Raw genomic sequence first — 27,486 nt, forward strand, 5'->3', positions numbered from 1 at the left:
TTTTTTTGTTACATCATCTCCATGGGGCTCTCACTAAAGCAAGGTAATTCTTTTATACACCTCTTCAATTCACATCACTCAGTTGCCCTCTCCTGTTATCTCCTCCTTTGTCCCTGTCTCACGTGAAGTATACCTTCTCCTTGCCAAGGTAAACTTCAGTACACACAAATCCCATTCCATCCAGTCTGCTTCAGCAGATTACCCTTTCTATCATCCATCACCCTTTCTATCATCCCCAATCTCTCACTAATCTTAAATTTCTCCTTTTCTATGGATTTCTTCCTCACTCCCATATCTCTCCTGGCTATTATCTCCCATCTCTCCTTACTTTTTGGCTAACCTCCTTAATAAGGTTGTCTATAATTAGTTCCTCTGCTACTTTTACTTTATACTAAAGCCTTTGTAGGCTGTCTTGTGACCCCATTATTCAAATGAAACTGCTCTCCCTAAAGTTACTAGTGATTCTTTCCTTGACAAAATCTCATGGGGTTTTTTTCCGATCCTCATCTTTCTTGATTTTCCTGCAGCTTTTGACCCTGTCAAATCAACCTCTCTTTCTTGATACTTCTCTCTGCAACACTTCTTTATCCTGGTTCTCCCCATAACCTGACCTCTCACTCTCTTTTGCAGCATCTTCATCCAGATCACCTTCAGTAATCATGAGTTTTCCATATCCTCTCCCCTACAGCTCTGTCCGGGGCCCTCCTCTCTTCTCTATTTCATATGGTGATCTTATCAACTCCCATGTGTTCAAATAGCATTTCTATGAAAAGGAATAACCTCCAGGATCGCACATCCAACTACCAATAGGACATCTTGCCTTGACATCTCAAACTCAATGTGTTCAAAATAGAACTTTATCTTTCCTCTGAAACCCTACCCCTTTCTGAACTTCCCTAACACTGAGGACAAATTAGACAATAACACATCCTCTCTGTTATGCAGACTCACAATCTAGGTGACATCCTTGACTGCTCAATTGCACTGATTCCTCATTTCCAACTTACTGCATTTTGTCATTTCTACCTTTGTAACATCCTCTCTCCCCTTACCCAAGCCATCATCCTGGTGAAGGTCCTCATAATATCATATTTTGACTTTGAAATAGTCTTCTTATTTGTCTCCCTACGTCAAGACTCCCCTGATTCTGGTCCATTCCTCATTTAAGAGCCAAAGTGATCCTCCTAAGTACACGTTTGACCTAATCAGTCCTTCAGTCAAAGTGGCTCTCTTTCATTTCCAAGGACAAATAGAAAATAGAAAATCCAGTTTGTAATAAAGTTTTTATCCTGCACTCTTATCACTTCTCTTGTCTTATGCTTTATTCCTCTCATATACTCTACCATCCAGAAATGTGGCTTTCTGGATCTTCCTTGCACATGACACCATCTCTCGATAAGCATTGTTACTGTCGATTCCCCATGCATGGATTGTGATTCCTCCAATTTACTGACTTCCTCCAAGACTAGACTGCAATTGTGTCTTATACAAAAAACTTTTCTGGCTTTTATACACATGCACACACACACACTCTAATGCCCTTCCTCTGAGATTGCTTTCCATTCGTCTAAATCTTCTATGTCCATCATTGTTTGCATGTGCTTTCCCCCTTTAGAGTATGACCTCCTTGAGTGCAGGACTACTTTTTGACTTGGTATTTAAAATATTTAGCAAAGACCTGGCCCATGATGAATATTTAATGAATGATATTTGATTGACTTATCATGTTCTTAGCTCTGCTAAGTGGTTAATAAAATTAACATAATTATAGAAAAATTCCATTCATTGGATTTGAATTCCCAACTCTACATGCTATTTGTCTAACCTTATTGCCATCATTTAATCTCTGGAACTGAAGTTCTTCTCTATAAAATAAGAGAATTAGACTTCCCAAGTCTCTTCCAAATCTAAATCCCATTAATCTATAAGACAATGGGAAAATACAACTGAATTTGGAATCAAACTTTCCACTTTCATGTGGATTCATATTGTGCCTCTGGTACTTGCTACTCATATGACTTTGGGAATGTCACTTAATTTCTAGGGTTCAGTTTCTTCATCTGTAAATTGAAGAGATGGGACAAGAGAATCTCTGAGTTCTCTTCCACCCACACATCTGTGATCTTATGGCCCTGGATAAGAAATCAAGGAAGATCCTGTCTGAGTGGAAGAAGCTAATCAATAGTTCACCTGCTAGAGAGAGAACAATGAGGATGAGAAGAGATGAAAAACTAAGTTTTAACAATTTAAAAGATTGTTGAATGTTGAGTTCAACAGTTTCATGGATTGTTTCCATATTGTTAAGAAAATCAAGGAAGAAGATAGTTTCCTGAGGGATGGAAAGTTCAAGAGTATCAAATGCTTTAACAAGTCAAGACTAAAACGTTAAAAAAGAGACTGTTTTCTTTGGCAATGAGGAGATCACAAGTTTATTTAAGAAAACCATACTATTTCTTGTCTGATTATTATGTGGTGAGGAAAAGTCTAATTGGCTGCTGAGTCAGACTTCAGTATTCATACAAGAGACTCCAAGAAAAGAACTAACTCTTATTTCCTAGTAGTTTTCAAAATAAGAAATTCTGTAAGCCTCCAGGTAGGGAGAAGGGATAGCATTAAGTATCTTTCCATGCATTTTTCTCATTGTAAGTGAAGACAGAGGCTATTAGAGAAAAATTTCACATAGTTGTAAATAACTTTTTTAAACTTGCATTTTTTCATGGAAAAAGTAATGAAATTTAATTGTTTCATCTAATGTATCTGTTTTCTCTACTAAGGATAAAGATCTTTTTAATTTAAAGGGACAGAAACAAAATGACAGAGAGTTGTAGCTCAAAATGAAGAGGCAGAGTGTAAAAGAATATCTAAAGTACTCCTGATAAGTTCAAGTTATCTTTATGACATTCTGGAATAGTGGATTAAGGAACAATTAAATAGGGATAAATCTCAAATCTTATATTTAGTTTTAAAACAAAATTAACTTCACAAGTGTAAGATGGAGAAGGTATGGTTCTATTAAAAAAAATTTCTACAGTTTTGGCAAGCTCCAAATAAACTAGAATGATTTAGAAACCAAAGAAAATAATATAATCTAGGCTTACTTGGTAAACCTGGAAACAGGGGTGGCTAGGTGGCACAGTGGATAGAGTGCTGGCCCTGGAGTCAGGAGTACCCCAGTTCAAATCCGGCTTCAGACAATTAATAATTACCTAGCTGTGCGGCCTTAGGCAAGCCACTTAACCCCATTTACCTTGCCAAAAAAACCTGGAAACAAAGAAAAATATAGCATTATCTTCATTTCTGATCAGTTACCTTTCATTTCCAGAGTGACAGTCATTTTTTAGTGGAAGGAGGCCAGAGATTACTAAGGATCACATTTTTTTAATCTATTATAACTTTAACTTGTCTATCAATATTGTTCATTAAAGATCTACTCTATGAGTAGACCTACTCATAGAGGAACTGAATTCTATCAAACGCAATACTCTTTCTATAAGCCAGAAAAAAGAAGAAAACTGCAGGAAAAGCTGATTCACAGATAACTCCCTGAAAAGATTTTATAAAACAGGTTGTATAGTTGGTTTTATTGAATAGCCCAAAACAACAAGAAACATTATTTCACGGGACTTTGGTCAGTTTATGTTCCAATATTATGATAAGTATTTACAAAAATAGGTCTACAGAGCCATTGTGTTGACCTCATTGATATATGTCTCTGAATCCTGGATAGTCTACCAGCACCATATCAGGAAACTGAATTGCCTCCATTTAAATTGTCCTAGGAAGAATCTGAAGATCACATGGCAGGAAAAGATTCCAGACCCTGGGGTCTTTTCTAGACCTTAACTGCCTAGCATTCCAACATTACTACAGAGAGTGCAACAGAATGTTAGACGTATCTTGACAAAAAAGACTTTTGTAGAGAACTCACACAGGGCAAATGCTCACAAGGGGATCAGAAGAAGCCATACCGAGACACCCTGAAGATCTCATTGAAGAATTTTAGAATTGATTGTGCAGCATGGGAGACACTGACTCAGGACTGCCCAGTATAGCATGCCCTCATCAATGAGGAGGCTACCCTCTATGAAGAAGGCAGAATTGAAGTATCTCAAAGGAGCCGTGACATCCATAAGTTTAGAGGACTCACCCTAAGTGTTCACATGGACTATCTGGGTCCAACCTGTGGTAGAACATTCTGATCTTGAATTGGCCTGATCAGCCACAGTCTGAATACACTGTAATTTTTCTCAAATGTTGTGATGTCATTTTGGTCTTTTTCAATAACAAAGGACAAGAACCATCATATATTCAAAGACAACAAGAAATGTTATTTCATGGAACTTTGGTCAACTCGTATTACCATATTATGATAGGTATTTACAAAAATATAACCAATCCTAGTTTTAGAAAATGCAACAGAAGGGAAATTCTATGAATAAATTACTAAAACCAACAAATCAAGTGAGCATATCCTTTGATACTTGGTGCAGTACAAAAGTGGATATCTCACAAAATATAGTACAGAGAATAAACGAAGTCAAAGACTTGTAGATTCTACAGAATTCTCTCACTTTTTATAACATTAACACTTAGCATTGATAGGTACTGAATGTGCCAAGTACCCAATAATATCATGAAAAATTAAACTAATCACATTTTGATGGATAGAAAAGACATTATTAATGTGGAATTTATCACTAAATCATGTGTGTCCAGTCAGACAAATGATTTGTCAGAGAAAAAAAATCAAAATTAGAAAACAGAAGAAATAATACTAATGAGAAAAAGATATGGTGTAGAATTAAAACTATTTAGTGCTGAACTATTTGAATAAACAATTTTAAAATGAGGACTGAATTAAGTACATAACACTGATACTGATTATTTGAGCATCAAAAGGATTGAGAAATCACCTCAGTCAGACACTTGGCTTATTTGTCAAGCAGGAAGAGATGGTAGCCCATTGATTTAGAATGTTTACTTGCTCAAAGACGAAGAATGGGAAATTGTGAGAAGTATTTCATGAAGCAGAGAAAAACAAAAGAGGGCTAAACCAGTTTAAAAGAAATCTGGACAAAAGTTTCATCCAAGCAAAGTTATTCTGAAAAGCATTCAAGAATAAGAAATAGGAGAATGACAAACAGAAGAAAAATGAAAAATACCTACAAAGATTATTGCAAAATACTATTTTTAACCTCAAGTTAAAGGGAGCTCCCATACTTAGACTGATATCACAGTCTTTTGCAAATTCATAGGGGCGATCAAACAGCATTTATGGAGAACAAACTTGATAGTCCAACTTTTATGGACTTACTCTCCAAATCTAGAAACACAATAGTAGATCAGGTCCTCAGAAAAAGACTGCTCTCTATCCACTACAATGGTTTGGGGGTTAGGAATGGGAAAAAAAGCATTTGATTTAATAGAGCAAAATGTCCCCTTACAGGCTCTTTTTCAACATGATGTTTCCCATCTAAATATTCAAATCATTAAATATTCCTTGAAAGATTTAACAGAATTTACCCTAACAATCGTCTGATCATAAACATCAAATGGTACAGAAACCAGGAAATTGAATCATCACCAAAAGTGTTTGCTACTGTGACAGAGATGATCCAACAAAGAATGAAAGTTAAAGTAGAGATTCCCTGTGATTGGGAAGATCCTCCAAATGACATCCTGTTGGTTGCAACATCTCCTGGAAAAAAAAAATCTATGACCATTCAAAAGAGTTTAACCTGACCATCCACAGACAAAAGATCAAGTAAATGAAGACTGACTACTGCCTAGATTATGACAGAGTTGGATGGAAAAGCTAAAGAATTTGTACATCTGTATGTCTGTCTGGGATGGACAATGTAAATGGATGGCTTAAAATAGATGTTAGCAAAAGGATTATATGAAAGAAATCATAAAATTCTTTTGACAATGCCAAGTTTCTTCCAGAAGCAAAGGAGCAAATTTTGAGACCTTCATTGTATTTCTGTTTCCCTATGGGTTTGAGACATGGAACACAACAGTCTTTAAAGAACTAAAACAGAAAATGGAGATGTATGTGGTAGGTCTTTAGAAGTTGCAAAATATAAGCAATAAATTTCTTTTAAGAAGAAGGAATAGAAGATTTTATCAAGGAAAAATAAAATAGGAAGAGATGATGGAGCAGTCATTTGGTGAGTTTCAAAGATAACAAAGATTCATCCAAAATATCCCTTTTGAGATCAGAAGAAAGGTAAGAAAGCCTCTGGAGTCTAAAGTAGACCCCTTGTGGTAAACTTTTTTTTCTGTTTTTTTTTTTTTTTTTTGCAAGGCAATGGGGTTAAGTGACTTCCCAAGGTAACACAGCTAGGTAAATATTTAAGCACCTAAGGTCAAATTTGAACTCAAGTCCCCCCGATTCCAGGATTGGTGCTTTATTCACTGTGCCACCTAGCTGCCCCGTGATAAACTTTTAAGTGAACACAATCAAAAGAAACACTCTAATCAGTTAAAGGAAATTTAAAGTTATTGTGGAATTAGTATATTTTTAGAATAATGAATAGATGAAGGGCATGACTATCCCTGTGTAGTTGGTGACTGAAGTGGAATGAAAGTTGAAGAGATGAAGAGATTATTGTGTCGGAAACCAGCATATTTAAGGAAACATTGAACTGTATGTGGAAGTCCACAAGTATAAAGGGAGGGATTGAGGTAGAAATGTAAACTGTATCAAGTACTGAATTTCTTGGGAAAGAAGAGTTCATGAGCTGAGGTCATTAAGTGACTGGCACAAGGATGTTGAGAAGGTGATCTAGCATGTCGAATTGAATTAACATACAAGTATATTGTCAGAATAATTTTATTTTAAATCATAAACTATTTTTGTAACATATTCAAAAATAGACTTTCAAATTGTTTTAGAATTTCTCACAGAAATTATTCCAAAAGCATTGTAAAGATAATATGCAAATAGGGTACATTTGGATAATAGATACTTATAGTAAGGAATTCGAGTTTCATCTCTCTTTGGATATGATTTGTCTCAGTTGTGTTTTCTGGAAGGTATGCCTATGGAATTCAGCTGCTATTTGTTTTTTTGTTTTGGAAGGAAAAAAGATACCTGAGTAGCAATGACCAAATGTACCACTTTAAACCACCAAATATTCCACCATAAATCATGGTTAAAAAAAATCTAAATAGCAAATGAAGGATGAGCCAGATACCTAGAAAGAAACTTTTATTTTTGTTCTCAAACTGAAAAATAGCATTTTTGCATTCATGATTGTCTCTGAAAATAGAATAGCTCCCTCTTTTGAAATTTATATGTTCTTTCTTTCTTTTAAGTTTATGGAAGGAAATTTATTACTAGTATCCTTTTTTAGTATTTTTGGCATCAATTCTTAGATAAATTATCTTCACTCAACAAAATCATATTAAAGCTTTTTTTATTACTTTCCTTCTAGACTCAGCACATTACTGACATGTCAAGCATTTCTACAATTGCCAGAGAACTAAGTCCTGTAACTGAATTCTGGGAATACATCTCTCAAACCAACTTTTCCCACTCTAAAAAAGCCCCTCTCCTTGGATGCAATACAAATAAACACATGCATTCTTATCTGTTCTTGGAAAAAAGACAGTCCATACTGCATTAGTCCCCTTACAGTTAGTTCTTAGGGAAGACAACTTTTTAAAACGTGTCATTGGAAATTTAACTATCCAATTAAGATCGTCCAATAGTTAGGATCATCGTGCTTTATTTGACATAGTCCTGAGTTAGGCACTCTGAGTACAGAAAAATAGAAGATAGATATAATATTTAAGCAATGGCAGATACCTTAAGAAGCCACCTAGTATAGGCTCCTCACATGGAGAGGCCGAGGTTCAAAGGGGTCAAAGGATTTGTCCTAATTTGCATAAGTAGCAAGTAGAGGAACCTAAGGACTTAAATTAATTTTAGTTCCATCCTTGTTTCCTGAGCACTAAGCGCAGTATCTTAGAAATACTAAGTGTTTGCTGAATTGACATACAACACTGCATGCTGGTTTTTGCCAAATTTTTTTCTTCTGTCTTTTTAAAATCTTTGTTACTTGGGTTGACTGGTTGGAGAAAGCAGAAGAAATAATGTAAGTGGTGTAAAAAGAGATAACACTAAAAAGTATTCTTTAAAATGTTTATCGAATTGAGCAAACCTAGTTCTTTTGCCCAGAGTCTGCTTTCCCCTTATATATTAATCATATCATATCACATCATATCATATCATGCTATATATAACACATTGTACTGTAGTATATTAAATCATGTGATATAATCATATTATATGTCATGTTAATTATATTATATTAACTAAATTATTTCACATATTGTTTTATATTCTGTTTGTTATAAATTATTTCATATTTGTGAAATAACCCAGTTTGCAGCCTTTGAATTAACTTTGATGCTTTGAAAATTTTAAACTAAATATTGCATGAAAGAGAAAGACTGATTGTAATATTGGATCCCAGAGTGAATAACTATAGAAAAGAAAGGAGAATAGGAAGTGAGAATAGGAAGAGATGGCTAGGTGGTTCATTAGATAGAGCACTGGGCTTGGAATCAGAAAGACTCATCTTCTTGAGTTCAAATCTGGTCTCAGACACTTAATAGCTGTGTGTGATCTTGGGCAAGTCATTTGACCGTGTTCACTTCAGTTCTCCATCAGAAAAAAAGGAACTGGAAAAGGAAATGGCAAAGTATTCCAGGATCTTTACCAAGAATGCCTTCATATGGGTCACAAAGAATCACTGAAATGACAATTATCTTTTAAAAATTGCCTTAGCTTAAATTAATTGTAATATTTTATAAGTTTTTTAAATATAAATCACTAATTCTTTTGAATCCAACTCTAAATCGGAGGTGTTATGCAAGCAAAGCATTTTCTTCTTTCAATTATATAACTGAAACATTCCCTGCCAATTTGAAACAACAATTAATCATAGTGTGCTTTAGTATTACCAAGATGTTTTCCTATATGTTAGCTCATGAGACTCACAACAGGGCTTAGAGGTAGACAGGATAGGGATTACAGATGAGGAAACTGAGACTCACAAAATGACTATCACCAAAAGATAGGGCCACATAGAAGTGGTTCTACAAAATGGGGAACGCTCAGGACTGGCAGTCAGACAGACACGGATTGGAATCATACTCAGTCCCGAAACTGTGCTGCTCCCAGATAACATACTTTACCCTGCTAATGCTCATTTTCACCATATGCCATATGAGAAAGTTGATAACAACTATTTCACAAGGTTGTTATATATTTCAGATGATTCAGAGTTTGTCAAGTGTTTTGCAGCCTCAAAGTTCTAGGTTCTGATTAGTGCAAATGTATATGCTATTATTAAGTCATTTTTAGTTGTGTTTTCTTGGCAAAGATACTAGTAGTTTGTCATTTCTTTCTCCAGCTCATTTTACAGATGAGGAAACTGAGGCAAAGCTCAACTAGCTAATAAACTGACCTCAGGAAACTCTTAGCTGCAAGTTTATTATTGATCAAATTTATTATTATTAGTGAAAAATTATTTTATAGGTAGTACCTACTTTCATGGGGTTGAAATAAATTATTACATTTTCATAATTATAATTTTAACTAGTATTCATTTGAATTATTGCAAAATTATAGGCAAGTATTTCAGGAATTCTTTATTTGTCCAATTATGACAGCTTCAAATATGAATTGCCTCTAGCTTTCTGACTCCCATTTCAGTGCTCTTTTAATCATTTCTCTCCTACAATATTTTAAAAGGGAGGAGAAAAAAGATGAAAATAAATCAATTCTTCACCTTGTTCCAGGGTCAGGGACTATTATAAATTTCTGCCATGGAGCAGATGCCTGAAGTTACTGACCCAACAGTTGAGGTTATGGTTTAGTTTTTTCAGAAAAAAAACTCTAGATAAATGTGGTTTCAGCTTTGTGACCTTCACATCTGTTGGCTAGAGGTGATTTGGGTGACTCGGTAGTGACTCCATTAATAGGAGTTTTGGGAACCTAATGCATAGTCAAATTTACAAACCAAAGCTTGAGTACCAAAGTTTTAGCAGATGCTGTCATAAGTTCCCAGAATTTGAAAAAATAGAAACAACACAACCCAAGTTTACCCCTTTTCATTCTCTCAGGAGCCAGAGATGTAGTGCTTGAAAGACTGTCAAGTGAATCAGTAATATCAAATCTCCTAACAGAATTGACATTGAGCCAAAAGAACACTTTAGTTTTCTTTTAATATTCTTGCAAATAAGTGTGGCAATAGTTTAGTCTTCTAGTGAATTATCTAGACATCATTACACTTAAATATGATGAAAGGAAATAGCTCCATTTGCACTTTTGAGAGAGAGCAGTGAGAGACGATTTGAAGACTTTTTGAGATATTTTCATTTATTCTCTCAGTGAGTGCACATCTAAAAACAGTGAAATTCAGTTTTCAGATTGCTACTCTAATCACAAGTACAAGAACTTTTAAATTAATCTGTCTTTAGACTAATTTATCCTGTTTCACCAAAATAGGGTCTTCCAAAAGCTTTAGGACAGTTTTAAGCTATGAAAGTTAAAATGGCCCTAAGATTCTTGGAAGATGCTATATTTTGTGTTTCAGTTTCTTCAGGGTTCTAATCATGTAGATGAGTGTAGATATTAAAATTCCTATTTTACTTAAAATGAAATATGCTTTGCTGTGAAATATTTTTCTCTTAGTCTCCCTGAAATTGGAGGAATTTCACTGTTAGTCTTGGATTTTACTGCGTTTAGATTTTTTTCTTTCTGATTTAAAGGCAGAAGAAAATTAGATATGGTTTTGCCCCAGACTATGTAGAAATACACAAAACCAATTCTATTAAGGACAGGCCTAATGTTAGGAAGTTTTCCTTGATACCAACTTAAATTTGCCCCATTACAACTTTGGTCTATCATTTCTAGTTCTGCCCTCAAAAGTCAAAAGGAACAAGTCTAATTAATGTATGATCATCCTTCAAGTATTTGAAAACAGTTCTCCTTGAGATTCTTATTCTCCAGACTAAACATGTTCTAATCCTTAGAAGACACAGGCTTTACTTTATTATTCTCCTTGGCCTACTCTGGTGCTCTCTAGATTGTCCATATTATACTTAATTGTGTCATCCAGAACTGCAACACCTCTAAATGAGGTTTCATGAAGCCAGAGTACAATTGGAGCTGTACTTCAATGCCAGCCAAGATGTATTTGTCTTTTGTTGACTGACACATTGGATCACTGACTCACATTGAGCTGGCAGAACATCGATAGCCCCAAGATATATTTTGGGCTCCTTTTTTTGTAGTTGCAAAATTGATTTTTTTTGCATCCAAGTTAAAGATTTTGCAATTATTGACCCTCTCAAATCAACCCATTGTTGGTATGGTTCAGAGATATAGTCCTATCTTTTCCACTTAGAAACTGTGTATCCATAGGCAAGCTATTCTTTGAGCCTCAGTTTCCTCATTTATAACTTGGAGGAAATAATTGCTGTCCTGCTTACCTCACAGTCTTATTGTTAGTCTGAGTAGCTAATGTATAGGAAAGCATTTTGTAAATAGTAAAAAATAGCTTAATTCTTTGTAAATTGTTTAAATTGGCAAATAATGATTCAGTGGCTTGATGTAGAGCCACCTTGAAAGAAGAAAATGCCTTGATTGCATAACATTTTCCATTTAGAATTTGGATTCAAAATAAATTATCAATTATTTTTTAAAATCTTACAATATAATCATGCTAAGGCAGTTTTTTAAGACCATAAGCTCTGAATTATATTTTCTTCCTTTTTGTTGCATCACATGAAATTTTATCACTTGGGGAGAATACCCACACAAGATTTTTAAATTATTCATTAAAATCAATAAATACATATTAAATATTGATTCTTAGATATTACTATTTACTATATCTGAAAGACCATTAAAATCCAATGCCATGCATTGGATTAACTGGGCAAGTAGATGACACTGGCTTCTTTAAAACTATGCTGGTGACATATATCAGTAGTAGGGCCTGCCAGGTTGGAAAGACCTTCAATATCGGCCTAGAAACTAGCAGTTGTATGTTCTGTTCATCAGCCTATGTAAGTGTGGTGATGCACAACATGAGAATATTGGCAACCACATCAGGGTTTTATTCAACCTATTTCTTCATGAAAGACTGGCCTGAAGGTTGTAATCTGTGCTAGTAGAAGAAGTAGCCACATTGATAAAGTCACAGATTCTTAGAATATTAGAATTCCAGTCGACTATATGGCCAAGCAGTAACTCACAACACATAGTTATGGGAAGTTTTTTTTTTTCCTCTCTATAGTGTCTTCATAAAGTTCTCCTTAAGAGAAGTTCTCCTGCTCCAAAGTTGGTTCTTTCATAGGATATATAGTCAGCAAGGTATAAGACGTCACACTCCTTGAAATTGTTTCTGTATTCCTCTGCGTCCATTTTGATCCAAGTTTGCACTCAAGATCTCCATCTCTGTCTCTGTCTCGGCCAGTCTCTATCTCCCTGTCTCTCTTTGTCTCATAATGTCTCTCTCCCTGTCTCATTGCCTCTCTGTTTCTGCATCTCTCTCTCTCTCTCTCTCTCTCTCTCTCTCTCTCTCTCTCTCTCTCTCTCTCTCTCTCTCTCTGTGTGTTTTATGTCTCTGTCTCATCTCTTTCTGTCTCACCATCTCTGTTTCTATGTCTGTCTGTCTCTATCTTATCTATCTATCCATCTATCTCTATCTCTCTCACACTTTAATCTTTCCCTCTGTCTCTCTCTCTTTTCCCCCCCCCTTCCTCAATATAACTGTTGCTTTCTCAAGTAAGTGTCTCTCCCCGTAGCTGGATAAATGTCTTGATCAAAGAAGAGAACAGTGAGAGATGACAACTCGCTCCTGCCCTGTGCCCACAAGAACAATTCCTTCTCAACTTAGAGTCCTTTCCCACTGGGATGGCTCATCTTTTGATAGATCACCTTCAAGTTTCTCATATCTTTAAAACTCCCAAGGACTGCAGTTGGCTAGATTAGCTAGTAAACAATTTCTTTCTCGACTCAATCACAGAAGAATATTTTTGATAAAGGGATGAGAAGGTTTAATTTTATTTGAACATTTTAAAATATTTACATAGTCTGCTGATTGATCAAAGCAGAGTGTGGATATTCCTCCCTTACAATTTAGTATTATCCCTAGTAGCTGTTGTCCTCTATCTTCTCTTTCTAAAAAGCATTCAAACTCAGTACCCCTACTCTGTCTCTCCTCATCTCAACCCTATGCAATATGACTTTTGACTTCATCACTCAATTTTAACTGTTCTTTCTAAAGGAAAAGGATCACCTCTTCATCTTAAATAGGAGTGAAATGGAAGATAGTAAAAGAAGATGTATGACACACGTTAGAAGAGAAAGGGAGAAAAAGAGGTCCCCAAGAATGTCAATTTTGGGGGTGAGGCTGGGAGGGCTGGGAGTGTGGTGCTATGGGAGTTTTGAGAAAGGATAGAAAAATTTAAAACATTTAATATAGTGACTGGGTTTCTATATCTCACCCATACTGGAAATGCATCCATTCACAGGTCAAATTCCACATCTTATTGGCATGGGAAGTTTGACTGGGTCCATTTCGAATCTGAGTTGTTTTGTTTATCCTTAGCAATGAGGAGGGGCTCCTAAGGGTTCACAATATTAGTATCAAGTTTAGTTTAGATACCCAATTGGCTTAATCTACAGGAGCTCATAATTCTTATACTAAGGTGATTTGCCAGACCTAGGCTCCTCAGCCATGACTGCATACTCAATGCAAATGATTGCAAAATTCATACTAATAGAGGTCCTCGGTCCTTGTCTTTCAAATTGTCCCACTATATTTATAGCTCATGCCCTATCACTTCATTGACATATTTAGTCTTTTCTATTATCTCTCAGTTTAAGAGCCATACCCTACTTCCTCTATTTTTATCTCACTAATGTCTTGCTTTATCTTACCAATTTATTTTGCTTTTTTTTATTAACACTTCCCTTTCTTCAATAACATGCTTCTCCTCTTTGCATCTTTCTCAATCCTTTTCCTCCTTCATAAACTTTTCTCTTTCTTCAGCTTGTGACTTCCCTCCAATTGTTTCAATTTCTCCCCAGTTTCTTTTCTCTTCATTTAATCTTTGATCTTTGTAACTATAAAATATTCAAAATTATTTGGAGAATTTCATTTATCGTTTAAAATCATCTCAAATCCTTCTTTTCCAAGCCATTCAGCAACATTATCTTCTTTTTCAGAACTTAGAAATGAAAGGTATCAGGGATGAAGTGAACCTTGGCAGTAGTATTGATATATAGCAAGAGCTTTTACTTTTACCAGAAAGGTAAATCCAAGAGGAAGTTTTTCATCTTTTTAAAATTTTGTCAGTTATTTGTTGAAATGTACCAACTATTAGCAATTTGAAGACAGTGACCTTTCAATAGCTTTTTTCTCAAATGGAAGAGAAGGATTTTCATTGCCAGTCTGAATTTGGAGACAAAATTTTGTGTCCAGTTATTAAATCTCAACTCCCAGAATTCCCTTTCCAGCCTCTTGATTTTTCTTATTGCTAGATACTAGATTCCTATTTTCATTACAAAATGTGAAAGTCACCTGCAAATTACCTAATTGAGCTGAACATTGGGCATTCACAAACTTCAACTGGAAATAATTCTCATTTCACTTTTATTTCTTTTTTTAAACAAAATGCATAAAATTTTAGTTTTGGGCCTTTATAAAGAGAATACAAGCCAGACAGTCACAGAGGTTTCTTCTTTTAAAATTTCAGAGCTTCATCTGGTGTTATTTTAGGTCTGCTACCCTCAGCAGTACACTCTTTAAGAAGCAATTTTAAAATGTTCCTTGTGGTCTGGATTAACTAATTTTTTCAAAAGCTCTTGTCTCATGCTAACTTCTAGGAAATAAAGCTCATATCCCAAGTCACCATTTGAAGAATGTAAAAGTCATAATTAAGCCGTGCATTCCCTTGCTTCAATATAGTCCACATCTTTTCCTCTACTTTATTTTTAATGTGTTTCTGATTCTCTTTGTCTCTCTTCTGTTTCTGTCAAGTATAAAATCCAATCATTTCCATATTTGTAACATTTTATATATTCCCTCTTCTCTCCTCTGGCACTGTCACTAGCCTGGTGCAGACCCTCATCATCTAATACCTGGTTATCACAGAAGTTTTCTGGTTGGTCTTCCTACCTCAAATTTCTCCCTTCTTCAATCCATCCTCTACTCAGCTTCCTAAAGTACCTATTACTCCACTATTCAATAAACCTAGCCTATAGGTTCCCTATTATCTTCTGGATCAAATTTAAAAATCCTCTAGTTTAAGGGGCGGCTAGGTGGCATAGTGGACACCTGTGGCCTTGGAGTCAGGAGTACCTGGGTTCAGATCCAGTCTCAGACACTTAATAATTACCTAGCTTGTGGCCTTGGGCAAGCCACTTAACCCCATTTGCCCTACCAAAAAAAAAAATCCTCTAGTTTCCAAAACTCTTTATAACCTGATTTCTTCTTTTTACCTTTTCAGTTGTCTTTTTTTACCCTTTCTAGTTTTCCTACACTTTATTCCCCACTCATGAATTCTATGACCCAGTAACACTGATCTCCTTATCATTCCCCACATAAGGGAGCCATTCCCACATAGGACACTCCATCTCCTGACTGTATTTTTATTCCATGTCTCCCATGTCTAGAACTTTCTCATTTCCTTGGCTTCTTTCAACTATCAGCTAGTTTCATATTCTACAAAAACGTTCTTTTTCAGTTCTTCATCTTAGTGCTTTCCCAGTTTCTTATATTTGTCTAATTTGCAAACATAACTGTGTGCATGCTATCTCCCCATTAGACTGTGAACTCCTTGAAAGCAAGGATCATTTTTGCCTAGCTTCATATCTCCCATGCTTCATATTGTGAATAGTGATTGTTGTAATTGAGTAGTTTGAGTCAGGTCCATAACCCTATTTGGGGGATTCTCTTAGCAAAGACACCTGAGTTGTTTGCTATTTTCTACTCCAATTCATTTTACTCATGAAGAAACTGAGGCATCCAGGGTTAAGTGACTTGCCCGGAATCATTCAAATGTGTGTCTGAGGGCAGATTTGAATTCAGGTCCTCTTGACTGCCAAGCTGCCATTCTATCATCTGCCTGTGCTTGTTTGTGGTCATTTAAAAAGTACTAGTTGTCTTGTCCTGACTGGTCAGTCCAGATCTGTGATTATCTCATTGTGGAGCAATCCATACTGATGATGTATAACACAAGATTTAAAACGATTTCTTATTATTGAGTTATTTCCGTCATCTGATTCTTTAGGGTTTTCTCAGCAAAGGTAATAGAGGGGTTTGCCACTTCTTCCTCTAGCTCATTTTACAGATGAGAAAACGGAGGCAAACAGGGTTCAGTGACTTGCCCAGGGTCACACATTACCAAGTCTTATCTTACTAAACATGACACAACCAAACAAAATGTATCTTTCATCACACATAAAGGAACATAACTATATACCTTCAATAATTCATGGATTCTGTCATCATCCTTTCTTCATTGTTGCAAATTACAACCTTGTTAAGACTATGAAAGTTTTCAAGAATGACTATGATTTCATCCAGAAGTCAGATTGGTACTATTATTACTGCAAATTTAACTAGACTGCTACTGAAACCATAGTCACACAGATCATTGGATCCATATTCAAAGTCTTTCCAGCTTGAAAGAAGTCAGAACTTGTGACACAATTGACATCACCTTTGAGAATCCAGAATTACATATAAGGCATTGACGCAAGACTTGTTGGAGTAAAATAGAATGTGATATTTGAAAAGTGAGGGAAAAAACCTTCAAGTCATTGACTGAACTTAAACATGGTTCCAAAATTTGTTGGCTTTTTCAATGGAGTAATTATTCCTCAGTTTCTGTGATCTCATCTATGTGAATATTCCCACCAACAATGTAAATTGCAAAGAAATAAAGGTCCCAGATATCATATGTTCAAGAGGTAGAGCTTATTTTAATGATCTTGGCCTTTGAAAATCTAAAGGGAATTCTGAGATGCCTATCAGATTTGTGGGTTTTTTTTTTCAGAAAAAAGATAGTTCTGCATGTAATATGTTACTTTTATATTTTTTTTCCTTAGGGTTTTCCTGGAGATATTGGCATTCCTGGGCAAAATGGCCCTGAAGGACCAAAGGTAAAACAAAAATGTCTATTATTGGGAATTTTTATTATATTATAACTTGGAAGTAATAAAAACTGATGTTCAAGTCTTCTGTTCTCCAGCATGATGAAGATGGGAGAATATTCCTTTACAACTTATAAAAATAAATAGTGTCTGTGAACCATTTAAAAAATTTTACATCTTGAAGCAAGATGTGTAAGGAGCAATTTAAAAGTCCAATTATCTTATGGTTGCCCTTAATTCAAAGCACATTCTAAATCTGTAAAGTCGAGGTAAGTGGAAAGGATTGTTCTCAGTTTGATATTTAGGACTGCCAAATTTGCAGATTAGGAAAGTCAATCTTCTAGAATCTAATGGGCCAGGTAGGAGAAGTAAAATATGAAAATAATCCAGCCAGCAGTAACTGAAACAATAGAAAATAAAATCATGTCCTCAGTGATCTGGACCTGCTCCATAACTAAGAAATGGGCACTGGTAGCTATCTAAAACAATTCAGCTTAAGCATTCTTCATTTCCCATATTTTTTAGTTGATAGCAAAAATAATTAGATCTAAGCATTTTTTCCCTTTCCATACTGTAGATTATCTAAGCAACACAGATAAATAGAGAAGCAATTATATCCTCTATCTCATTTGCTTCATTCCTAGGATCAAAATGTGTATTTGGATAATAGCCAATGAGTTTAATGCTTGCTAAAAATGGAAGACAATTAGGGGAAAAAACTTCCACAATTTTCTTTTAATAAGTTCAGTAGGGGCAGCTGGAGACGCAGTGGATAGAGCACTGACCTTGGAGTCAGGAGGACCTGAGTTCAAATTTGGATTCAGACACTTAATAATTGCCTAGCTGTGTGACCTTGGGCAAGCCACTTAACTCCATTGTCTTAAATAAATAAAATTTAAAAAAATAACTTTAATAACATTCTCATTTAAGATTTGTCAAAATCTGATGGAATCAATTGTGGAATATGAACTCCCACTCCCATGAATGAAGATAATCATAAAAACCATAATAATAGCTAACATTTATACAGTGCTTACTAAATATTTTCAAGCTATCGCCCGCATATATTACTCTCCCTCTAATATTTATGATAGTTTTTTGAAAATTCATAGGAAATATTGTCTTGACAGTCAAAAGAACTTTTAAATTTTTTAGACATATCAAAATAAAGCTTTACTATTCAAACATTTAGTATTATAGACTCTTGGAGCTTTCAGAGACTTTAGACATCACTGTGTCTGACACTCCCCCTCATTTTTCAGATAAGGAAACTGAGGCCAAAAAGATGAAGGGACTTATCCAAGGTCACAAGGCTAGTAAATGACAGAGCCAGGACTAGAACCCAGGTATGCTGAACCCCAGTCTGGTGTATTTTTCCCAACACCATACATCTTTTGACTTTAATACCCAGTGCCTCACATAATGTTATAATGTCTTACATTTATGTCATTTTGCTAAGTGCATACACATACCTGATACTTCAACCCTAAGATGAAAGTAGGATGTATAGGGTCATCTCCATTTTAAAATGGAGGCTAACAGAAGTTAGTTGACTTGCCTAAAGTCACATAGTTTTAAGGATAAGAAGCAGAAATTCAATACAGGTCTTCTGATTCCGTGACTTCCATTATATCATGTAGCCTCTCATATACAGGTTTCTGAGATTAAAAGGAAAATAGCTATGAAGTTCCTCTTAGGATTGTAAACCCCTTGAGGGCAGGGATTGTGAAATTTTTTTCATCTTTTCTTCTGTGGTGTCTAGCCATCTCTTATAAGTTAGTAATAACTTTTTAAAATTCTATTTAAATAAACTAAAGTCAAAAAAAGTCTGTAGTCACAATCTAAGACTCCAAGAATCATTTAATAAATGAATTATCTGGTTTTCCAAAACTGTACATTCTTTCTTTGGAACACTGGAACTGCTTTAGGCAATCTGATCTAAAGAAAAATTGGTAGCTTGCATTTGAGATGGAAAGTTACCCAATCCCAGAAGTTTCTCTTTGTAGCTTCTTATGCTAAACAGGGAATAACTGCTTGAATAAAGAAATATTCAGCATTAGAACTTATTCTCCAATAGTCTAGTGATTTGAAGAATTCTCTATAGTTTTTTATTTTAACTATTTATCCACTTCTGCCTTTTTTAGTGGCTCTTTCTAAAGCTTCCTACTCTTTTTCCCAGAAGTATAATTCCAATTAAGTATCTAGAAAGATATCCTTCCAAGAGCAAAGAGTGGTAGAAATGGATAGAAACTCAACAAACTGATTTGGGGCAGACTATAATCAATTAAAAAGAAGTGTTGTTTTTCTACGGAATTCAATATGGTTTAAAGTCGTCTACCTCACTGCCCCTCCCAATTTCAAGCTTGAGACCTCAGAGGAAGAACAATGAAAATAATGGTCACTTGATTCAGATGTTAAAGTTGTTAACAAAATGAATTTTTTTCCTATACCCACATTTTTGAAAAGTTTTGCATATAATTGTGGGAAAATGAAATATTTTAAATAAATAGGGTACTCGCTCTTAACAGATTACAATTATGATTACAAGTATGATTACAATGATCAGGCCCCATGTTCTTTGATTTATTTACTTTGTATCTAGAAAGATGACACCTTTGTTTGTATAGGATTTGGGTTTGATTTTGTTTTTGTTCATTTTATTGTTGGGCAGAGGACTCTTCCTCTACCTAAAGATCTACAACTACTTTTTTTAAAAATTCATTTTTTAGCTTAAATACAAAGAGGCAAAAAAGATATTTCTATGTTCCCAGCCCAATATTAAAATGATTAAATATAAAACCATGAATTTATATTTCATACTGTTGACTTTTTTGAGAAAGTTATGAAACACATATTACAGATCATTTCCAAAGTGATCTTTTTTGTGCTTTTTTCTTTTGTTTTCTTTTGAGTATTTTTTCTCCCCCTCCCATCCTACCCTAGAAAAGGCTACCATGTAGTACTTTGACCCAGCAGTACTACTATTAAGACTGTTTCCTAAGGTGATTAGGGAAAAAGAAAAAATAATTTATATGTTCTAAAATATTTATAGGAGCTCTCTTTGTTATGGCAAAAAAACTGGAAATTGAGGAGATCTTGTCACATTGTGGTATATAATTGTTATGGAATGCTGTTGTGTTATAAGAAATGATGAGTTGGTTGATTTTAGAAATACATGATAAGACTTGCATGAAATAATACGGAGTGTAATAAGTAGAATCAAGAGAAAACTATTACCTAGTACCTTGTACCTAGTATAAGTCATTATGTTCTAAGAAAATTTCCTGGGACAAAAAAGGGTTGAATGATTTCCCCAAGGATATAACAATTCAAGTATGAATGAGGAACAGAGAGACCAATTTGTTTAGATGGTAAAATATTAGAGGGAGAGTAATATCCAATGAGTCTGGAAAGGTGGGTTAGGAGAAGATTATATTAGACTCAAAAAGCACAGCAGAGATAGTTATATTTATCATAAAGGCAATAGAAAGCCATTGATCAGTATCAAATGATAATATTTCTGTTTAAGGAAAATTAGTATGGCAGAAATATGTAGGATGTAACTGAATGGAGAGGGACTTGAAGCAAAGATATTAATTAGGAAACATAATAATCTAGGCAAGAGATAATGAAGATCTGAAATGAGGTGGAAAGATTATATAGAGAAAATAATGATGGTGGAAATGACAATATTTGGCAACTAATGTGGATGGGTAGGACAAGGGACAATGAGAATCAAGCATCATACCAAATTGAAAAACCTAAGATACTAGAAGGAAGCTGGTACCTTCTATGAAAATAAGGAAAGATCAGAAAAAAAAAGGAAAAAAAAGGGGGCGGCTAGGTGGCGCAGTGGATAAAGCACCAGCCCTGGAGTCAGGAGTACCTGGGTTCAAATCCGGTCTCAGACACTTAATAATTACCTAGCTGTGTGGCCTTAGGCAAGCCACTTAACCCCATTTGCCTTGCAAAAAAAAAAAAAAAAACCTTAAAATAAAAAAAAAGAAAATAAGGAAAGATTGGGAAAAAAAGATAATGAATTCAGTTTTAGGCTTCTTGAATTTAAAACATCTTTGGGACATTTAGATTGAAATATCCAATAGGCAGTTTATAATGGGACTGAAATTTGATAGAGAGATTGGCGCTTAATACAGAGTTCTAAATATGATGACATTTGTCCTTGAAATCAAAGATTGACCACATTGGCACATACATTATACATGTATGTACATATACATGACTTTCACAATTATGTCTATTTTAGAGAGAGGAATGTTGTACAAAGACACTCTTTTCACTTGCATTTACCAGAATCATTCATGATCTGATCTGATAGGAAATAGGTCTATTAGTGATGGTCCAGCTGCTGCAGGAATCTCTTGACCTTTAAATTGGTTTCTCTGCATATAGATGGCAATTAAACCCATAGAAATTAAAAATATTACTGAGAAAAAGAGAGTATGGAAGGAGAAAAGAAAAGAGTTCAGAAAAGAACCTTGGGAAATATCCATAATTAGGAACTGGGATATGAATAATGAGTCAGCAAAAGAGACTATAATGTCAGAAAGTTAGAGTAGGTGAACCAAGAAAGAGCGGTGTCCTGGAAACCTCAAGAGAGAGTAGTTAGGAGGAGATGATCATCAACAGTGTCAAATGGAGCACAGAAGAAGGATTTGTTCTGAGAAAAGACTATTAATTAAAAGATCCTCAGTAAATTTGAAGAGCAATCACTTGAGTGATTAGATCAAAAGCAAGAATGCAAAGTGGTGAGAAGTAAATGAGAGAAGAGGAGGCAGTAACTTGCTTCCAAGTAGTTTTGCTTTAAAAAGGGAAATGAGATATAGGACGATAGCTTGAAAAGATAGTTGAGTCTTTTGAAGAATTTTTAAGGAGCTTTGAGTGTATTTGAAGGCAGTAAGGAAAGATTCCAGTTGATAGGGAGAAGTTGAAGATACAAGAGAGGGAGAAAATTAAGGATGCAATCTGCTGGAAAAGGCATAGGTGGAGGAGTTTAGCCTTGGCAAAGAAAAGGATCATCTTATTGTCAGATACTGGGAGAAAGGAAGAGATAATATAAGAACATCAGTGGGTTCTGAGATAGAGGAAAGAGGGGGAAGATAGCTCTTCATAAAAGGATTCAATTGTTTTCATTGAAGTAAGAATCAAAGGAACTGAAGGTGGAGGAGAAGAGTGATGGAAGGAAAGAAATGACTATATTTAGAGAAGAAAAGAAAACTTGGAATAGCTTCTATGCAGTGAGATAGAAAATCATTTAGGGAAGAAAAGGACCATTTTAGCAATGAAAACCTGATTAAGGTTGAATGCCATGAATTTCTAATATAATGTAGCTTGGTAGGTCCTGTTAGAATTTATGTTCTGTTGGAGTAGCTCTTAACTCAGTTTCATCTCTCTGCTATGATGCAGTACAAGAGGAGAATTTTAGAGGTGTATACTAATGGTGCATACTAAATGTTCTTTTAAAAAAACTAGCCTTATTGTTTGAATGTATTCAGATAGCTAGATGATACAAACTATAAAACACTGATCTTAGAGACAGAAAGATTTAGATTCAGATCTTGACTCAAATATTTACTAACCAGATAACTCTGAACATATCATTTGACTACTCTCAGGCTCAGTTTTCTCATCTGAAAAGTGGGGCTAATAGCATTACCATTCTCACATGTTGTGAGCATCAAATGAGGTGATAGGTGTGAAATCATGTGCCGATCTTGAATCACTAGGAGTTCTGGCCGGCATTGTTAAATAAATATACTTATTTAAGCTAATCAAGACAAGAAACTGGAACCTAATTGATTTTTTGCTAAGGATAAATGGGATAATATGTCAAGTGTTTTGCAAAGCTTAAAGTGTTAGCTATTATTTAAAGCGTGTTGATTTTGTTTTATAGCTCAAAAGGCTCTAAAAGAAAAAAGACAATATTTTAAGGTGATGAAGGAACTTTTGTTCCTCTATTAAAAATTTATCTGGGGGCGGGGCTAGGTGGTGCAGTGGATAGAGCACCAGCCCTGGAGGCAGGAGGACCTGAGTTCAAATCCTGCCTCAGACACTTAGTAATTACCTCGCTGTGTGGCCTTGGGCAAGCCACTTAACCCCATTGCCTTTCAAAAACCTTGAAAAAAAAATTATCTTTAAACTGATACTGCTTTCAGTAATGTATAAAAAAACTACCAAGAATAAAAATAAAGAGTTTTTGCTGCTGTGGATCTCCTGTTACTGTTGTTGTTATGGAATTATTGACCTGTAGATAGACTTTTGAGGTCATCTAGTTAAGACTTCCTCATTTTACACTAAGGAAAATGAGACACAGGTAGTTTAAGTGATCTAAGTTCATAAAGTTAGTATCAGAATTAAGATTTGAATCCACATTCTTTCATTCAAGCCAGTGTTCTTCCCACGATCTATTATCTCCTGCATATCCATATTTTCTTATTTTTTAAAGATGATTGATTTATATTATGCTGACCATGTAAATTGCTCTTAAATGCTTTACTAAGTTTTAAAATAGGATAGTTAATATGATTATTGTATTTGGCTTCACTGAAATCTAACCCCATTTGTAGACGAGTTGAATTGTTTCCTGGGCAACCTGGCATTACTCTAAAGAAGTCTTTCATCTTTGATTCATTGTCTAAAGCCTCAAAATAGGATTAGAAACTTTTGTTAAGCAGAAGTTTATTAATTATGTAATCTATTTAATCTATTAATTATGTAATCTATTTATGTGGATTTATGTAGATGGTTTTATATTATTGATTCCATAATTCTTACTGAGAGCTACAAAACCTAGAAGTTGACTTGCAAATATTCAATTTTATATGATTCTCGATAATATTAAAAAAGCCACAATTTTATTGATTCTGAATATAGTAAAAGTACCCTCTGAAATAAACACAAATAATTTATTTGTTACTATAAAATGTTGTTGCTGTTTTGGTTGTGGAACCAAGGATGTTCAACTGCTATTCCCTCATCCACAAACATTTTCAAAGAAAGTCTACTTGTGGAGCCATTTCTAAATAGGGAATATCCAAAAAACATCTTCATAGTCATGGTATTTAGCATTTTGTTCCACTGTTTCATAGGATCATGCATATATAGCTTAATGAACGTGAACATAACAGAGTGACACACAAGCTAAGCATCCCATTTGTTAAGTTCTCAGATTCACATCACAACATGGGTTACAATAAATCTGTGACACCTAGGTAGCACAGTAAATAGAGTGCCAAGCCTGGAGTCAAGAAAACTCGTCTTTGTGATTTCAAATCTGGCCTTAGACACTTATTAGCTGTGTGACCCTGGACAAGACACTTAACTCTGTTTGTCTCAGTTTCCTCATCTGTCAAAAGAGCTAGAGAAGGAATTGTCAAACTACTCTAGTATCTTTACCAAGAAAACCCCAAATGGGGTCATGAAGAGTCAGACACAGTAGCAAAGCAACACTATTATAAATATATGTGATTACTTTATTAGAGCAACTTTTTTTCTTACCCAAGCAGCAGGCCATCAACCAATTTTTTTTGAGTGAATGCCTACCAACATGTAAGGTTTTATTCTAAGCACAAAAATATAGAAAACACAATATTTATCAACTCCTTTATAGGAGATGGTTAATATGTTAGCCAAGAGACCTCCCTTTTCTAATTATGAATATAGATCTTTAAAAAATTAAGATGTAACTAGGGCATTCCAACTTCCCTGGCACTTCTCTGGCATTCTGATGTAGTTTCACCCACTTGTTTGATCTCCTAGCTTGGCAAGCAGAGAACATTAACAATGGCATAGGACTGGCAGGACCTTTGAGGATTAAACAGACAAGAACCAAGGATACATGGCTGTCAGTACTTGATCCGTGGCAGTGAGGCATTTATGTTGGCATTTTATCAGCCTATTATTTCAGAGCTAGAAGTCACAAGGATGGATAAATGAAATATACAAGAGACAAATTGGTACACTTGAATTCCTGCTTCTGAGGGAGCAATCCTACGTTCTCTAATGCCCATAATCTTGTGACCATAATGAAAGCATGGACATCTCTCTAATCTCAGTGTAGACAGTTGGTCATGAGTTAACTGCATTTATACCAATCCTGTTCACAAGAAGTTAGAATGCCTAAAATAGAATGTCAAGCTTCCAGGCTAATTATTATCTCCAATTCTATGCTGTAATTAAAAGATGAATGAGAGAGAGAGAAAGAGAGACAATAAGGCAGACCAACTCAGATGACCAGACTCTAAAGGCTAAAAGAGATTTCTCCTTTTGATATATATATATATATATATATATACATATATATATATATATATATACAGTCTTTGCTCTATGCATATGTGCTTATGCTTTAGTTATCTCATTTTTAATCCAATTAAGCTTTTTACTAAGATATTGATTGTTGAAGATTGATTGTTGGTTTTTATCCTCCCTTATCAAAGATGACCAAAGTGATATCACTACATTTGAGACAAATAATAGTGTGTCCGACTGTGGCTCATCAGACCAATACGAGTTTGGAATGCTCTCCTACAGGCTGGGCACAAATAGTCCATGTGAACACCTGGGGTGGGTACTCTAAACTTATGGATGTCACATTTCCTCTGAGCTCCTTCCATTCTGCCTTCCTCATAGAGTGCAGCGCCCTCACTGATGAGGGCACACCATGCTGGGCAGTCCTGTGCCAGTGTCTCCCATGCTGCACAATCAATTCTAAAGTTCTTCTGACCCCCTTATAGCACTTGCCCTGTGTGAATTCTCCATAAAATATTTTTTTTGGCAATCATATGTCTGGCATTCTAACAACATGGCCAACCTATCATAGTTGAACTCTCTGTAGTAATGTCGGAATGCTAAGCAGTTCAGCTCAGAAAGGACCTCAGCATCTGGAATCTTCTGCCAGGTGATCTTCAGAATCTTCCTAAGACAATTTAAATGGAAGTGATTCAGCTTCCTGACATGGCACTGGCAGACTGTCCAGGTTTCACAGGCATATAGAATTGAGGTCATTGCTCTGTAGACTTCAGTTTGGTAGTCAGGCTAATACCTTTTCTCTCCCATACTTTCTTTTGGATCCTCCCTAAATACTGAGCTAACTCTGGCAATGAGAGTTGTTAATGTTCTACAATGGGAAGGAAGAGATGGCCATGGAGCCAAGAATTTACAAAACATACTTCTAAACTAGTAATTCTTAATCTGTGATTCATGAACTTGTTTTTGTTTGAATATCTTGGTAACTGTATGTCAATATAATTGATTTTCTTCGCAATCCTATGCATTTTATTATATACATTTAAAAATTATTCTGAAGAATCCCTAGGTGAGAGGATAATGTCAAGTTTCTAGAAATTCAGGAACTAAACCTTCTAGCAAGAGAATTAACACTTCCTAATCAGCACCAATCTGTTGCTCTTATAGCATTACCATTGTAGAAATAATAATAGACTGAGCTATAAAAGGGAACAAAAGGTCTCTGCTCCTATTGTTAGTTCTTCGAGAAAAGAGGCTAGTTCTCTAATATCCTCATGTTTGTTTTTGTTATGAAGATTGTCCCTCCAGGTTTCCCCACCACCACCCATTAATTTAATTTTTGGAACCTCAGCATTTTTCACAAAAGACACATAGATTCCTGGTAGATTATATTTAATTAACTTTTGAGGACCAGGCAACTAGTTGTGTACACTCCCTCATCACCATCTAGTGGCAAAAACAAAGGTATGTGAAGATACTTTTTATGAATGCCAGTGAGGAATATCCATTTCTAATCAATAATTTTTAAAACTGATATTTCATCTGATTTTATTCACCAGTTGTAAGAAATTTGATGAACCAATACTGAAAATACATAGATGATTTGCTTATTTTAGTAGTCTTTAAAATTACTTACAAGCAGTTGGATTTGTAAGTTTATAATAGTTTTTAAAAAGGTATACATATATACATGAAATTTTTTTTGGATTTTTTACAAGATACTGGGGTTAAGTGACTTGCCCAAGGTCACACAGCCAGGTAATTATTAAGTGTCTGAGCCCAGAATTAAACTCAAGTCCTCCTGACCCGAGGGCTGGTGCTCTATCCGCTGTGACACCTAGCTGCCCCTACATAAAAATTTAATCATACTAACATATAAGATAAATATATGTCAATAAGGGTACATATACAATAAACTGGCAAACAGAAAGATAAGTTTATCTAAAGCAAAAGTTTTTATATTGGTATATACTGAAATTAAATAGAAAGGGAAAGCTGGCATTGTTTGTGGAAAGTCTTAAATAGTGAGCTAAGGA

The 27,486-nt window shown here is 35.0% G+C and overlaps 1 protein-coding gene across 1 annotated transcript in view; it reads left to right on the forward strand.

The window, feature by feature from the left end:
• COL24A1 (collagen type XXIV alpha 1 chain) overlaps positions 1-27,486 on the forward strand; it is a 380,712-nt gene that overhangs the window by 173,716 nt on the left and 179,510 nt on the right. The window contains exon 20 of the mRNA XM_074221770.1: positions 17,141-17,194. Coding sequence (XP_074077871.1) covers positions 17,141-17,194 — 54 coding nt within the window. The remainder of the gene's footprint in view (positions 1-17,140; positions 17,195-27,486) is intronic.

Source organism: Macrotis lagotis, chromosome 2, assembly GCF_037893015.1.
Source record: "Macrotis lagotis isolate mMagLag1 chromosome 2, bilby.v1.9.chrom.fasta, whole genome shotgun sequence".
Lineage (NCBI taxonomy): Eukaryota > Metazoa > Chordata > Mammalia > Peramelemorphia > Peramelidae > Macrotis > Macrotis lagotis.